A 17,665-nucleotide genomic window follows, 5' to 3' on the forward strand; every position below is an offset into this window, starting at 1 on the left:
TCTAAAGAGTTAAAGAGGCTGAGTTACAAGGTCGACCCTTAAAACGTACAGGGATTAAAAGGCACAGTTGGGGGCTAACAGCTAACAGTTAGTCAAGCAATAATAAGTAATAAACCTGACTTTCTCACAACTCTTTTTTTTAAACAATAAAAACTTTAGCGTAAAGAGCGAGGCGTTGAGGAGGGCACAGACCCTTTCATATACGGAATAATTTCTGTTCGTTTTAAGATTTAATGTCGCTCCTTACTTTCAGTTTAAAAAAACTTTTTTTTTTTATTTAAAGGCTGCGAAAGTGGGGCGTTTGGGGGCGACAGCCCCCCAACTGTGCCTCCTAATCCCTGTACGTTTTAAGGTTCGACCTTGTAACTCAGCCTCTTTAACTCTTTAGAAAACGTAGTTTTTTCAAATAATTTCAATAAAAAGCGATTGTTTCTTGTAAAATGAAATGGAGTTGACTATTAATTGGATATATTTTTATGATATTAAATACAATTAAATGAACTGAACGACGAAATATTTATTACAAGGCCCTAAATAAGTTTTTTTTGAACAAATAAAACTAAATAGAAGGGTATGGCCAAAAATGATCATCTTTTTCAAAAAGAAAAAGAATCATCTATTATTGAGACCTTTGGTCCCTTTTTATCAGATAAATTCCCTTTTTGTAAACTTAACTTCATTTTTCTTTAATTGCAATATGCTTTGAAATTACTATGAGAGGCCTTGAAAGATTTGCTAATTAATCAAAGTCTAAAAATGCAGGTGAGCGATGACTCACGCAGGTAAAATGTACAAAGACATGGCTGCAATGCTGCAAAGGGTTCTAGGAAATATACCATTTGAATTTTCCTTTGTCCCTTGATCAAAGGCTACGCACCTCTGCTCGAGAGACTGCTAACTGAGGGCCGTGTTAATTTCTAATTTAATATTGTTTCTGAGTTTGAAGGGAAACGTTGTAATGTAAATAGTAAACTTTTTTTCTTATATTTTTACTCTGACTTATTTTGCCTAGGGAGGGTCTAAAGTTTAGACAGACCGAGACTAGATTGGTAGTACAGGAAGAAAGTCTTGTACTACGAAAGATATCTTTCCTGAGGGAAAGGAAGAGAATTTTGTGGAGCTTAATGCATGTGGCCCTTTGCGTGGTGTCTTGGGCTAGTTAGCGTGGCATATCGCTGGAAGCAGGGGCGTCGTTTTGAGGGGGGCAGGGGAGCTGCCCCCTAATAATATGAAGAAAAAAATCAAATATTTCTAATACCCCTTGACTCTCTGCATATAGACCCCTCTTAACCCCCCCCCCCCAAGAAAATACTGGAGATTCACCTTGGCAAGAATTACAAGTGGCATATCCCTAACAGTTTTCAGAAATCGGCAAGGACGGAGCGTGTGAAAATCCATGGCGCGTTATTTATGATTATGGCAAGGTAGGGCTAGAAGATTTACAGTAGGGGTGTCGGGGAGGAGCCTGCAGGTAAATCGGCTTACGAACATTGAGAGCAGAATAGTACACGAGAGACAGTGGACCAGTTGCTACAATACTGTTCTCTAACATAAGCCAGTAACGGCATCGATTTTACTTTTATACTGCTGGCACCACCAGATTACTCTAGTGGCACTAGAGATCTCCAAATAGTGGCGGAGGAATAAACTTCCTCCTCAATGACCTTACTTAGACTCAGTTACTCTTATGCATTGATTTATTGTGGCAATATTCAATATTGTGAATGGATTATAAGATGTTAGACAAACTTCCTTAGCAAAGAAAAGTTAAATAAAACCGTTTAGCAGAAACTAATAGCCTTTTTAATTATAAAATAGAATTAACAATATATCATTTAAAGGATCTATTTTATTTATGTTCTTTTTGAATCTTCAATATTACTAATGGACTACAAAATGAAATCTTGATCAAGAGGCATTAAATAAGCCTTTCGGAAAAACAAATTGAAATAAAAACGTTTAATGAAAACTGATTGTTTCTTGAAAATTGAAATTGAATTGACGAAATTTTATTGTAAACGAAATATTACAATTGAATTGACGAAATATTGTAAATTAATTAATATTGAATATTGCAAATTAACTACAAGACCAAATGCTGACTACAAAATGTTAAATAAACCGCTTCGGGCGAACAAACTTCAATAAAAGTATCTAGTAAAAAATTGTTGTCTTAAAAGAAAGAAGAAATTGACTATATTTTAATTCAAGGATTATTCCATAGCTTATATTAATTTAACTTCAAAAATTAGGATTTCCTGATAATGGGAATAAAACTGGGCGAATCTTCTAAATAATTACCATGTTTCACCTTATTTATTTTTTCTACTCTTAAGAAAAAAGAATGAAAAACAATCCGGACTAATTATTTTAGATTTTCTAAATTTTTGTTGTTTTTTCCACCTTGGACTAAAACCGGGTTCTTATTAATAAATTTCTTGTTCCTGATATTACTGTAAAAGTGGAAGAACTACAAAGAAAGCTTTCAAATAGTGCATGTATCTGTTTTTCTTCGCACCACCACCTTATCAGGTTTTTTCTGTCGTAAGTTATTTTTCCTTAATTCGTTTGTTTGTTTTTTCTCTCTTTGGTTACTCCACAATTTTTAGTATTGTAAAGAGTGAGTAAAATCAAATAATGATAACAATAAATACAGCTTGCGTCCATATTTCTCTATGTTACTGCTTTAATAGATTCTGCAAGTTGTGAATCATTTTTTTCTCTTCTTCTTTTTCCGCTCCTTTTATGTTATTTCTCTTTTGTCTTAGTGTCTTTTACAGATTTTGTGTTACTCTGTAACTGCTTTCCTTTGATTTCTATATTGATTTACGTTGTATTTTTATGTGTTTTTCTTCGCGTTACTCCACGTATTATACCTTTGTATAGTGTGGGTAAAAAAAATAATAATAATAGTTATTATTATTATTAACCTATATTGCACTGAAATCATCTTGAGGGAATTAGTTTGACATTAAAGGCGTTATATTATTAGACTATATGTGTTGATAAAACTAAATATAGAGACATGAAATTACTTGCATTTTCGGTAAGAAAAGTGTATAAAATTAGTTGTATTTTTATATTGTGATCTTTATTTATATTTTATCTGATATCTTTCTAAATAAGGCGTATTCTGCCCACAAGAATGTACGTATATCGATCGTTTTAAATAGTATTTAGAGTTTTCTAAGGTCTTGGTGGACGTACATAAGAGCCCTTTGTGGCCATAAGAAATCTTCACGCAAAAGCTTCACGCAAATTTGTTCCGTATTCTGCCAATGAAGAAAAGACCCCTACTTAGAAACCATAAGTAGAAAATTTTGAAACCTAAGTAGAAAATTTAGAAACCTAAGTAGAAAATTTAGAAACCTAAGTAGAAAATTTAGAACCCTAAGTAGAAAATTTCGAAACCTAAGTAGAAATTTAGAAACCTAAGTAGAAAATTTAGAAATCGTAGGTAGAAAATTTAGAAACCGTAAGTAGAAAATTTAGAAAGCTAAGTAGAAAATTTAGAAACCTTAGAAGAAAATTTTGAAACCTAAGTAGCAAATTTAGAACCCTAAGTATAAAATTTCGAAACCGTAAGTAGAAAATTTTGAACGTTAAGTAAAAAATTTAGAAACCTTAGAAGACAATTTTGAAACTTTAATAGCAAATTTAGAAACCTAAGTAGAAAATTTTGAACCCTAAGGAGAAAATATAGAAACTGTAAGGTATAAAGATTTAGAAACCGTAAGTAGAAAAGTTTAGAAACCTAAGTAGAAAATTTAGAAACCTAAGTAGACAATTTAAATCCGTAAGTAGAAAATTTAGAAACCGTAAGTAGAAAATTTATAAACCGTAAGTAGAAAATATTTAACCCTAAATAAAAAATTTAGAAACCCAATTATAAAATATTTAAAACTAAGTATAAAATATATAAACCGTTAGAAGAAAATTTTGAACCCTAATGATCAAATTTATAACTCGTAGTGATAAAATTTTTAACCCTAAGAATAAAATTTATAAACTTAAGTAGAAAATTTTGAACCCTTAGTAGACAATTTATAACCCTGAAGTGCTGAAAGTTTAGAAACCTAAGTGAAAGATTTAGAAAGTTGTGAGTAGAAAGATTTAGAAACCTAAGTAGAAAGTTTGGAAACCTAAGTAGAAAGGATTTAGAAACCTAAGTGAAAGTTTAGAGACCTAAGTGAAGAGTTTGAAACCTAGGTGAAGATTTAGGAAACCGTAAGTGAAGAGTTTGGAAACCTGAGATTGAAGAGATTTAGAAACCTGAGTAGAAAAGTTTAGAGGCCAATGAAGGTTGGAAACCTAAGTAGAAGATTTGAGACCTAAGGAGAGAATTTAGAGAACCGTGAGTAGAAAATTTAGAAACCTAAGTAGAAAATTTAGAAAGTCTGAGTAGAAAATTTGGAACCTGAAGTGAAAATTTGGAAACCTGAGTGAAAGGTTAGAAACCTAAGTAGAAAATTTGAAATCATGAGTAGAAAATTTGGAAGACCGTAAGTAGAAGAATTTAGAAAGCCTAAGTGAAAATTTAGAAACCTAAGAGAGAAAATTTTGAAACCTAGGTAGACAGAGTTGGAGACCCTGAGTGAAAAGTTTAGAGAGCCGTAAGTGAAGAAAGTTTGAGAAACCTAAGTGGAAGATTTGGAAACCTAAGTGGAAAATTTGAGAGGCCTAGGTAGAAAGTTTAGAACCCTAAGTGAAAATTTGAGAAACCTGAGAAGAAAATTTGGAGACCTAAGTAGAAAATTTAGAAAGCCGTAAGTGAAAAATTTAGAAACCTAAGTAGAAAATATTTAAACCTTAGTAGAAAATATTGAACCCTAATAATCCAAAATTGAACCCTAGGGATACAATATCTAACCCTAAGTAGAAAATATTGAAACCTAATTAAAAAATATTTAAACCGTAAGTATACATTATTGAACCCTTAATATACAATTTAGAAACCTAGGTGGAAAATTTAGAAACCTAAGGAGAAAATTTAGGTTGTTATAGTAAACGGGCCTGTAGCTGACATAAATATTCTGCAGACAAGCAAAAACACATGGAGACAGTAGCGTCAATTAGGGAGAAAATATTCCATAGCCCCCCCCCCCACCCCCACCCATTAATTTGAAAAATTCCTTTCACTTTATTTTTCATTGAAAAAAACATTTTTTGGGGATTTTCATCGGAAACAGATTGAAATGAATCCCCCAGGTTTTGAAAACTAAAATTGTGCCCCCTCCTTCCTTCCTTATTTTCTTGGATTGACACCATAAGATGGATACGGCTTTAAGTAGTGTTTTTGGTGTTTACAGCACTCCGAGATTTGCAGACATAAATAAGAATCCATGCTTACAACATGCAACCCCATAGACCCATCAAAAATCATCTGAACCGAAACTTGTTTCTTTGACTGGCTGTACACTTTTATTACTTTTCTTAGTTAACAATTTAGCATATAGACAACGGCAAAATGTAAAGCTCAATTTTAATGGTATTTTCGGGTGTCGGTAATATTATGTACAGATCATCGAATGACAACACAAAAGCTATACCTGGACATATGCAATACTATCCACGCATGAAAGGTAGTCTGGTCCACAATAATCAGGAATGGGGAAAAATCCGTTAGCGTATGGACAATTGTATGGACTTCCGGTTCCAGATCCAAGTGTGGTAGTCCTCGGTGTAGATGGTGCTGAATCAACAACTAAAACCACAAAAGAATTTTGCATGAGACATAATAATAGAGATTAAATAAGATAACTTTTTAGTAAGTCATAGTATAGTCCTTTATGTAAAATATTTAAATTCATGAACGGTCCTATTTTTTATGGATTTTAACTGCGGTGGCTAAATAAATAGTTAAATTGCCAAATACTTTGTTTAAACAGAGTTACTTAAGGTGTTTCAACCAGTTGTTAATAGACATTTCTAATTAATTTATTAACTTCAGTTATCTAATTATTTTAATTAATTTAGTAAAGGTATTTTTAGTTATTGCTCTACTTTTACATTTTGAATCTAATCTAGCCAGTAGATTAGGATATTTCATTACGAAGTTAAAAAATTTTCAAAATTCAAAATGTACCCAAAGTCCTTATGAGGGGCTCCCATGGCGTCAATAAAGTTAATAAGGCTATCCAAAAAGTGGATAGATCCTTTTCCTGACACAGCTTTGTTTACTTTATTTCTGTCAGAAAACAGTTGTACTTTATTTAAGTTTTTTAAAGAAACTCCGTAAAGTTCAGCGAATAGAAGAAGAGATGAAGGAAATTTTAAATAAACCACGCACAAATAAGTGTCTTTGCATATTATAGAGTACACTTTTTTTTAAATATTTTGCCTTTTAAAGGAATAATGATGTGACTAAATAATATACTTCCGTCTAAACCTTACATTTTAAAAGGAAAAAAATGCTTAAAAAGATGGTTTTCTCAGCTCTACGTCTGATTAATTTAATAATTTGGAAAAATCCTGGGAAGTCAAAAAGATGAAATTCTTGTGTGAGCGGAATAAACTTTATAAGGCACAATTTAATGGAACACCTTATCAACTTTGGTGGCGCTGTGAGAGCCCTGCATTACTGTGACTGGTCAAGCATGAAATTCTGTATGAGAATTGAACAAAATCTGTTTAACCAGAATTAAACATAGAAAACTTTACAAACGGTTATTGGTAAATGACTCAGGTGTTATGAGATAAGATAAGATAATATTTATTTTCCAAAGGCTATCACAAGCTCTAATAGAGCTGAATTCACTTCATATATAAAAAAAAATAGACAAAGCAAAACGAAGAAACAATTAACACAACAATAAAAGAAGCATCTATCAAGCATCAAAATGGTTAATAATAATTTAACAAATGGCTAGATTAGAAACAGAAAAATAGGAGAAGAAGGGGTGAGGGATAAAAGATAATGACAGTTAAGAAGAAAAACATTGCTAAAATCATATTCCAGGTCAAATGCATAATATTAAAGAAAAAATGCTTAAAATGAAGACAAATTAGTTGTCAAAAGAAATATTTACAATTCAAGACAGGAATTCGATTAAAGGAAAAAAATTTAAATTAAAGGTCAGAAAAGAAACTCAAGATAAATAATTATCTACAAAAGTTAAAAAAAAATGACAAAGATAAAGAGAAAAAAATGACACATTGTTAATTTGAGAATGCACAACAGATAAAGTAAGGTACGGGAGAGATAAGTCTGGTACAGGGTATTGTTGGAAAAGTGTTGAGGTATGCCATTATCAAACAGATAAAACGTTTCCGGTACATATAAGTAATAGCGTTGACAGTTAAATATGTTAGAATTACTAAGGACGCAAAGCGAGGGAGATAGGCACTATTTTGGTTATGCACGTACGGGTAAGTTTCCTCAGTACAAGGAATTTCTTTTGTAGACTTAGCAAAACGCAAACAAATTTCTGCATTCCTTTTTTTTAATGCTATAATGCAAACAGATTTAAGGAGGAAGGAGTATGAAATTCTGCTCTCTTTGTTCATGATACTGAGTGAACGCATTTGGACTGACTTAATTTTTTCACTAAGTTTGCTTGAAAATGTACCTTCTAGACTATAGTTGTATATTCTAATAGTGGCCTGATAAATGATAAATAGACACTGAGGGACTGCACTCGGAGGTAACTAAATTTTCTCGAAATTTTCGAAGTAGGTTATAAAGCGTTCAATTTTTGGACAATTTAAGAAACTCGCTCACCTCACCTAAAGATGTTTAAAATGGCTATAACAAAAACTTTAAAAAGCTTCACACGCATTTTGGGTGGATTCGAGTCAAATGCGGGAGTGGATTTAAAAAAACTTATCGTCATTATATTTTATTTGGTGGGATGTACTTTCATATTTAGGTTCTTAACTCCAACTGAAGTGTGGGTGAGGACTCCGAAGGGATTACCTTTAGCATTCCAGTTGCAAACTTCAAAGGTTAACAAGTAATCCATGTATTTCCATCTTCGGGGAAAATCCCTACCACTATCATTAACTGTAACTAAAATTAAAAGTTCCTTGAAGGACTCCAGTATATAGAAACAGGAGGTTAGGGAAAATTTTTTTACATTCAACAGTTTCATATATATTCGAAAGAAAAGATATAAGAATATTTTCTGGCAACGGAACAAGTTCAAAATTAACCAGTTGTGAGCGAATTAGGATTGTGTGGTCAACCAGGTCAAGAGCTTTTTGGAAATCAACTAAGACAAGGTTCAGCCAAACATTTGGTTTATCAAGGTTACTTACGATGGTATGCATTAAGTGCACAAGGTAATGGGTGGTGGAAGGTTTCCTTAAGTTACCAAACTGCCGGTCAATAAGAAGTGTTATGGTTAGCTGTAGCCTATTTTAGCCAATAATTTTGATAAAAAGCCATGATTCATGACTCTTCTGCGTTTTCCATTTATTTTAAAGCAAAACTTGTACTATATAAGAAGAGGGTTGAAACGGTGAAACTTGGTTCGAAAAGCCTTTATCAGCGTTAATTTATTTTTAAGTATTATCTAGTAATACTAAATCCCCACATAATGCATATATACATGACTCTTCTGAGTTTTCCATTCATTTTAAAAGCAAAACTTGTACTATGTAAGGAGAGGGTTGAAACGGTGAAACTTGGTTCTGAAAAACCTTTATCAGCGTTAATTTATTTTTAAGTATTATCTAGTAATACTAAATCCCCACATAATGCATATATACATGACTCTTCTGAGTTTTCCATTCATTTTAAAGCAAAACTTGTACTATGTAAGAAGAGGGTTGAAACGGTGAAACTTGGTTCGAAAAGCCTTTATCAGCGTTAATTTATTTTTAAGTATTATCTAGTAATACTAAATCCCCACATAATGCATATATACATGACTCTTCTGAGTTTTCCATTCATTTTAAAGCAAAACTTGTACTATGTAAGGAGAGGGTTGAAACGGTGAAACTTGGTTCGAAAAGCCTTTATCAGCGTTAATTTATTTTTAAGTATTATCTAGTAATACTAAATCCCCACATAATGCATATATACATGACTCTTCTGAGTTTTCCATTCATTTTAAAGCAAAACTTGTACTATGTAAGAAGAGGGTTGAAACGGTGAAACTTGGTTCGAAAAACCTTTATCAGCGTTAATTTATTTTTAAGTATTATCTAGTAATACTAAATCCCCACATAATGCATATATACATGACTCTTCTGAGTTTTCCATTCATTATAAAGCAAAACTTGTACTATGTAAGAAGAGGGTTGAAACGGTGAAACTTGGTTCGAAAAACCTTTATCAGCGTTAATTTATTTTTAAGTATTATCTAGTAATACTAAATCCCCACATAATGCATATATACATGACTCTTCTGAGTTTTCCATTCATTTTAAAGCAAAACTTGTACTATGTAAGAAGAGGGTTGAAACGGTGAAACTTGGTTCGAAAAACCTTTATCAGCGTTAATTTATTTTTAAGTATTATCTAGTAATACTAAATCCCCACATAATGCATATATACATGACTCTTCTGCGTTTTCCATTTATTTTAAAGCAAAACTTGTACTATATAAGAAGAGGGTTGAAACGGTGAAACTTGGTTCGAAAAGCCTTTATCAGCGTTAATTTATTTTTAAGTATTATCTAGTAATACTAAATCCCCACATAATGCATATATACATGACTCTTCTGAGTTTTCCATTCATTTTAAAGCAAAACTTGTACTATGTAAGAAGAGGGTTGAAACGGTGAAACTTGGTTCGAAAAACCTTTATCAGCGTTAATTTATTTTTAAGTATTATCTAGTAATACTAAATCCCCACATAATGCATATATACATGACTCTTCTGAGTTTTCCATTCATTTTAAAGCAAAACTTGTACTATGTAAGGAGAGGGTTGAAACGGTGAAACTTGGTTCGAAAAACCTTTATCAGCGTTAATTTATTTTTAAGTATTATCTAGTAATACTAAATCCCCACATAATGCATATATACATGACTCTTCTGAGTTTTCCATTCATTTTAAAGCAAAACTTGTACTATGTAAGAAGAGGGTTGAAACGGTGAAACTTGGTTCGAAAAGCCTTTATCAGCGTTAATTTATTTTAAGTATTATCTAGTAATACTAAATCCCCACATAATGCATATATACATGACTCTTCTGAGTTTTCCATTCATTTTAAAGCAAAACTTGTACTATGTAAGAAGAGGGTTGAAACGGTGAAACTTGGTTCGAAAAACCTTTATCAGCGTTAATTTATTTTTAAGTATTATCTAGTAATACTAAATCCCCACATAATGCATATATACATGACTCTTCTGAGTTTTCCATTCATTTTTAAGCAAAACTTGTACTATGTAAGAAGAGGGTTGAAACGGTGAAACTTGGTTCGAAAAGCCTTTATCAGCGTTAATTTATTTCTTTAAGTATTATCTAGTAATACTAAATCCCCACATAATGCATATATACATGACTCTTCTGAGTTTTCCATTCATTTTAAAGCAAAACTTGTACTATGTAAGAAGAGGGTTGAAACGGTGAAACTTGGTTCGAAAAGCCTTTATCAGCGTTAATTTATTTTTAAGTATTATCTAGTAATGCTAAACTCCCACATAATGCATATATACATGACTCTTCTGAGTTTTCCATTCATTTTAAAGCAAAACTTGTACTATGTAAGAAGAGGGTTGAAACGGTGAAACTTGGTTCGAAAAACCTTTATCAGCGTTAATTTATTTTTAAGTATTATCTAGTAATACTAAATCCCTACATAATGCATATGTACACGACTCTTCTGAGTTTTCCATTCATTTTAAAGCAAAACTTGTACTATGTAAGAAGAGGGTTGAAACGGTGAAACTTGTTCGAAAAACCTTTATCAGCGTTAATTTATTTTTAAGTATTATCTAGTAATACTAAATCCCATAATGCATATATACATGACTCTTCTGAGTTTTCCATTCATTTTAAAGCAAAACTTGTACTATGTAAGAAGAGGGTTGAAACGGTGAAACTTGGTTCGAAAAACCTTTATCAGCGTTAATTTATTTTTAAGTATTATCTAGTAATACTAAATCCCCACATAATGCATATATACATGACTCTTCTGAGTTTTCCATTCATTTTAAAGCAAAACTTGTACTATGTAAGAAGAGGGTTGAAACGGTGAAACTTGGTTCGAAAAGCCTTTATCAGCGTTAATTTATTTTTTAAGTATTATCTAGTAATACTAAATCCCCACATAATGCATATATACATGACTCTTCTGAGTTTTCCATTCATTTTAAAGCAAAACTTGTACTATGTAAGAAGAGGGTTGAAACGGTGAAACTTGGTTCGAAAAACCTTTATCAGCGTTAATTTATTTTTAAGTATTATCTAGTAATACTAAATCCCCACATAATGCATATATACATGACTCTTCTGAGTTTTCCATTCATTTTAAAGCAAAACTTGTACTATGTAAGAAGAGGGTTGAAACGGTGAAACTTGGTTCGAAAAACCTTTATCAGCGTTAATTTATTTTTAAGTATTATCTAGTAATACTAAATCCCCACATAATGCATATATACATGACTCTTCTGAGTTTTCCATTCATTTTAAAGCAAAACTTGTACTATGTAAGAAGAGGGTTGAAACGGTGAAACTTGGTTCGAAAAGCCTTTATCAGCGTTAATTTATTTTTAAGTATTATCTAGTAATACTAAATCCCCACATAATGCATATATACATGACTCTTCTGAGTTTTCCATTCATTTTAAAGCAAAACTTGTACTATGTAAGAAGAGGGTTGAAACGGTGAAACTTGGTTCGAAAAACCTTTATCAGCGTTAATTTATTTTTAAGTATTATCTAGTAATACTAAATCCCCACATAATGCATATATATACTGTTGGTCCAAGCCTCAATCTTCTCTAATTAAAAATTTCGGGTGGAAAGTTTAAACCTAATTGGCTCTCTTACTTTAATGTTGAAGATAGTACAGCTCTCCGAATTACGCGGAAATACATTAGTGACACTGTGGTCGTGTGTAATTTTGTTTTTATCTTTAGTTGGGACTATAATTTAACTCTTGCATTTAGTTCTATCATACATAAATTTATTACTGGGGCGCAATTTGCCTATTCTACCAATTTTCATGAAAAGAAAGGTGCCTCTTCCGCGTGCCAAGAGAATAAACTTCAGCAGCATTGCACAAAAGATCGGAAACGTAACTCGTTTTATTTTGTTTAATTCAGAACATCTTTGATCCGCACCTTAATTCAAAGCAAAATTGATTGTATATTTTTAATTTATAACAAAAATAGTTGCGTATTTTTAAGTTTTAAAAAAATTCTTTTTTATAAAGGGGTTTGAGGAATGTAAAATAAATTTGCATCAATTTTCTCTTTACTATTATTGAGATAGGCCTACATGGTTACAAAAAGTTTTTATATGGGTAATGCTTTTACTATTGTTCGTACTTACTGTTCATATGTGTAACCATTTTGTAGATTGCAGCCATTTGGGGTCCAGACTTCAAAGCTGAAAAAAAAGCTCAAGTTTAAAACAAAATTTGGTATAGATAGCATGAAGATATAAGAAATACTTTTAATTAAATAAAAGCACAAAGAGCCATCACTTATCAGTATCAATTGGTTTGGGAGATATCGACAGAATAATAGAATATTCTATCCTGGATTCATTCAGAATATTCAAAGAAGAAATCGACAAACACTACAAAGACAAATGAAAAACTGAAACGTAAAGAATACGGCATTGAACTTTAAAGTCCCTACCGATCGTGCTGATATCCGTTTAATGGCCCTTCAACCAGGAAGTGTAATGATGGGGTGGGAGTAGCCATCCTGTGCTTTCGAACACATTTCCTGTTTACCTTCCCCAGATTGATTAAGCACCCTCTTGCCGCCCAGAATCTCAAGTCAATGGGTGCCCGTAAGCACATCCTCCAATTAGTAGTTGATTTCTTACGTCACAGGTATCAAAAAGTGTAAGCCCTTTTTCCCGGTGATATTGAATCGGAATGGGTGGAAATTACATGTGGCGCCCCACAAGGTACCAAATTAGCAGCTCTTCTTTTCCTGGCTGTTATCAACTATGTACTTTCTGACTTTGACGATCGTTTTAAGTTCGTCGATGATTTGTCTGTGCTTCTTAAATACCACGTAAAGGATTCGCAAGCTGTAGCCCAGTTCGACTCAAATTTGTTCGATCAGTTTAAATCACAGTGTACTGCGAACAGTCTTCAAATTAATGAGAATAAATCAAAGGTTTTGAGGTTCAACCCACTTAAACGCGATTTTACCTACCCCGCGACTTTGTTCCCTTCTGCTTTGTGTGAGACTATCTTGGGCGTCACTTTTAGTGTGGACTGTTCGTTCTCTATTCATGTACAAGAGCTGGTTAAGAAGGGACATTATGCTACGCGGACACTGGTGGCGATGCGCCGCCTAGGTTTTCCAGTGTATCAGCTGAAAACAGCGTACCTCACTTTTATTCGACCCATCCCTGAATATGCGTGTCCCGTTTGGGGCCCACAAATTCATCACAAAGATTACTTAAGTGATGATTTGGAGGGGATCCAGAAACGAGCTGTAAAGATCATTCTTTGCGACAAATATGTAGATTACAGCTCCGCTCTGAAGTCACTTGAAATACCAAGCCTTCGCGATCGCCGTTTTTAGCTGATGATTCGTTTTGGCCAGTTTTTATTGTCTAGTCCTGTGCATAGGACAATATTACCACCTAAAATGCCTGTCCGCGCAAATACCAGAAGCAAAAGCAAACTTATGCCCGTCTCGTGCCGCACAAACAGACTTAGTAACTCCTTTGTTCCTTTTTTTACAAGTGCTTTTAATAAAATGTAGAGAAGTGTTTTCATGTAAAAAAGTTTTCATGTAAAAGACAGCGCCTTTTAGTGCATTTTTTAATGTGTCTATGACAGCTGTTTTCATTAAAATGATTCTGATTCTGATTTCTTCAGATACTCAATTAGAGCTGGGTCGACTCCAGTTGAGCTTACAAAGACACACCACTGACCCCTCTTCCAAACTAAATAGTCAGCAACCAGAGCACTCGAACCCCTGCCCTCACAGAGAGGATTTCAGTTCTAGTGCTGTTGTGTAATACGTGAGAATAGGGAATTATAATTGGTCTGGAATAAGGACCAAGAAGACAAATTGGGGTATAAAGAATTCATTAAATAGCTAAATAATAGGACTAGGCCCAGCACCCTGTGCATTGGTTTTCATTTTCACTGTATTTAACATTCTTCTGGCTAATAATGCTACCTAGGTAAGTAAAGCTATCCCCTTTATTGGTATTTTCACTGCCATTATTCACTCTTCATTCCCATTTAAACCATATTCAAGTTTTCTTTGCAATATTCTTAGAATCTATTTTCACACCTTGGATTCCTTAAAGTCCAGATGCACTACAAAATAATTATGCTAATACTGCTTGATCACACAACCAAAATTCACCCAACTCCTTTTACGCATACAATCCGGAACGGCTCCCAATTCTTCCTGACCGCCCAGTTATGCTACCTCTGACAGACACTCTTACATAAATTCTTTCTCTATCTCACCCTGTTCAAAGCTTATTTTTATCCACTCCTAAAGAACTGCCGAAGGTTTCTAAGTCTATTCTGATAGCCCTAAAGGCCTTAATCTGGGTTAAAAAAAAATATTTTACAGACTAAAAACTGAAAAAGAGTTACATATGTCTTTTGTTAAGATAAAAAAGAAAAAAGACAGAGCAATACAAATAGAGAAAAGGTGAAACGTTATAGAAAGTTCAGTATCGGAAATTCATAAACAAAATATGGCAGGCAACCAGGATGAGCTCTGGTGTCAAGGGGAAGAAATAATTCTGGGGGAATTCCCGTTTCTCAGCAATAAAGGAACCTTTTTAAGCACAAGTCTTATAGTATTTTAGGTTATCTGGAATAGAAAGGGGTTAGCTCCCCCACAATGATTCACTAGCATCATTTAAACAAAGTAAGGCCTATAATTTGTATCTTACTGTATTCTGAAGTTCCGAAAAGACTGTCTAGGTATCCCCACCAATCCCAGCATCCGTTGGGATTCGAATCCAAGAAGTTTGACGTTGCTTGTGGGTAAATTACAATTATGTTATTAAGTTCTGCCACTTCATTATAGCCAGTCATTTTTGCATATTCATCATCGAGCCATTTCCTGAAAAAAATAGAAATATAAACCACAACAGTATTGCATCTGTGCCTTGAAAACTAAAATATCTAATATAAGCCGTAAATGTGGCTTTTTTCGCTATCGTCTATCGATGAAATTTCTTCATCTGGTTGAAATATCTTTAAAAAATAAATTCGATAGTTTTAAACAGCGTTAATTACACATGTTGTCAGAAGGATAAATTTAGCCCCAACTCTTAGCAGTTCCATATACTCCTTAAACGAGTACCTTTTAAAATCACCCGAACTCAAGATTCTAGTACCACGGCTAACAGATTTTATCTGCTGCCTTGTGGTAGTGGACACTTCTTTACCCTCCTCAACTTTCAAGTTACCCACACTAAAAATTCAAGTACTACTATCTTCACAAGATTGTATCCTCTACCTAGCAAAAAGGACATTTCCCGACTTTACGGCACCAAGTCACAATTGTTTCACTACAAGAAATGTGCTCAAGGGTGATATGCTCCAATTATTGTCCCTATAAGCCTACCAAGCGATACTGCAAAAATCCTGATCATTACTATATTCCGGTGAATCAGAGCTGTGTCGTCCTGAGCCTTCGAAGAATACCAGGCCAGTTCCCATTCCCACAAGATCAACTATTGACCAACATTTCACAGTGCCAGATTTTGGAAAAACATCTGGAATGCATCCACAGCCTGTACTAGCTCTTTAGTGATTTTAAACAAGCGTTTTACCTTATTTGGAGAAATGGTCCGTAACATAACTCCTTCATTACAGAATCACAGGAAACCTACGCCAAAATTTCCACTCTAATTTAGATGTCCATTTAATACAGTGTAAACGATCTCCACGTTTACACTCTAATTCCATATGTCCAACGGAGTTCAACAAGAATCAAGAGTTCAAACTAGCCTACAGTGACGACATGAAGAATACGGCTGAAGTGCTTGAAGTTCTAGCTTGATGATCTACAAGGCGATACACGATGCACCAATTGTGAAAGCTACTTATACATAACTAGAGTCTTTGAAATGGTCATGAATGGATTCAAAATAAATATATATATATATATATATATATATATATATATATATATATATATATATATATATATATATATATATATATATATATATATATATATATATATATATATATATATATATATATATATATATATATATATATATATATATATATATATATATATATATATATATATATATATATATATATATATATATATATATATATATATATGTGTGTATATATATATATAAATATATATATATATACATTTATGTGTGTATATATATATAAATATATATATATATATATATATATATATATATATATATATATATATATATATATATATATATATATATATATATATATATATATATATATATATATATATATATATATATATATATATATATATATATATATATATATATATATATATATATATATATATATATACAAAAATAGGGGCATTACTATGCAGCAGATCTCTACAAGTTCAAGCATACTCCACACTTTTGGGGTTCTTAATTTCTTTTCTTTCGAGGCATACTTTAAAATGGAACTGAACTGAACTAAAGCGTCCCAAATTGTCTGCAAGAAGCACAGAACAATATAGTTTTGAAATTACCTTTCAAGTTTAGTACGTTATGGCCAGGTTTTCTTATAACATTTTGTAATTTGTATCAAGCTTTTCAATATTTTGAATGAGTGAAATAAAAACAGACAAACAACTGTGGTAAAATCGAAGCAATATTTCAGACATCTCTTGAGAAAGTTCGTCCTGGTCCATCCTTGACACATATCGTAGTCTGAATAGAAAAATATGCGGCTGAAAAAACCGTAGTTACTTATCCCCTCAGGTATGACGCTGTGGAATCTGGTGAAAGAAAAAACGTTGGAAGAAGTTCGCTGTTCCGAAATTGATCACGAAGACACGGTAGGAATCAGTGCTGCCTTCGTTCTTCTTTCTTGTATTATTGACTGTACCGTGGCACTAAAAAAAACTGACACTTGAAGTTAAGTTCGATTCCGTCACTAACGAATTAGACGCTGTAATACAAGCGCAAGACATAGGACGATCAATCAGCGAATATTGAACTAGGCTTATTAGACAGTCAGCGAAATTCGTTTCTCAGAAAGTTTCAAGAATGGAAGGAGTAGAATCTGATGCCGAAAGTTTACAGCAAGCTGGAATCGTAAGAGTCGAGCACAATCTCGGGATCAAGAAAAAACTTTCAGACTCAGAAAAGCTGAAGCTTATCAAACTAGGACAATTTTATCCAAAAATCTATTTTCCAATAAACGAGAAAATCTAATCCCAAAGTTACAAACGCCAGTTGCAGTTTGTTAGAAACTGGTACAATGACCTGGCCGCGTACAATGACCAGGTATTGGACCTGGCCGCGAATACAGAAACAAAGATTCTTCACTTATAACAGGGACTAAAAACTGATACAAAACACGGCGCCGAAGCAAC

The 17,665-nt window shown here is 32.9% G+C and overlaps 1 protein-coding gene across 1 annotated transcript in view; it reads right to left on the bottom strand.

Moving 5' to 3' along the window:
• Nucleotides 1–17,665, bottom strand: part of LOC148944956 (uncharacterized) — an 82,517-nt gene that overhangs the window by 2,808 nt on the left and 62,044 nt on the right. Inside the window, exons 7-9 of the mRNA XM_089099250.1 lie at nt 15,006–15,178; nt 12,447–12,503; nt 5,550–5,704 (exon numbers count right to left, since the gene is read on the bottom strand). Of these exons, the coding sequence (XP_088955376.1) occupies nt 5,550–5,704; nt 12,447–12,503; nt 15,006–15,178 (385 nt within the window). The remainder of the gene's footprint in view (nt 1–5,549; nt 5,705–12,446; nt 12,504–15,005; nt 15,179–17,665) is intronic.

Source organism: Artemia sp. Qi Xiang Cuo, chromosome 13 (assembly GCF_049724085.1).
Source record: "Artemia sp. Qi Xiang Cuo chromosome 13, ASM4972408v1, whole genome shotgun sequence".
In the NCBI taxonomy this organism is placed as follows: domain Eukaryota; kingdom Metazoa; phylum Arthropoda; class Branchiopoda; order Anostraca; family Artemiidae; genus Artemia; species Artemia sp. Qi Xiang Cuo.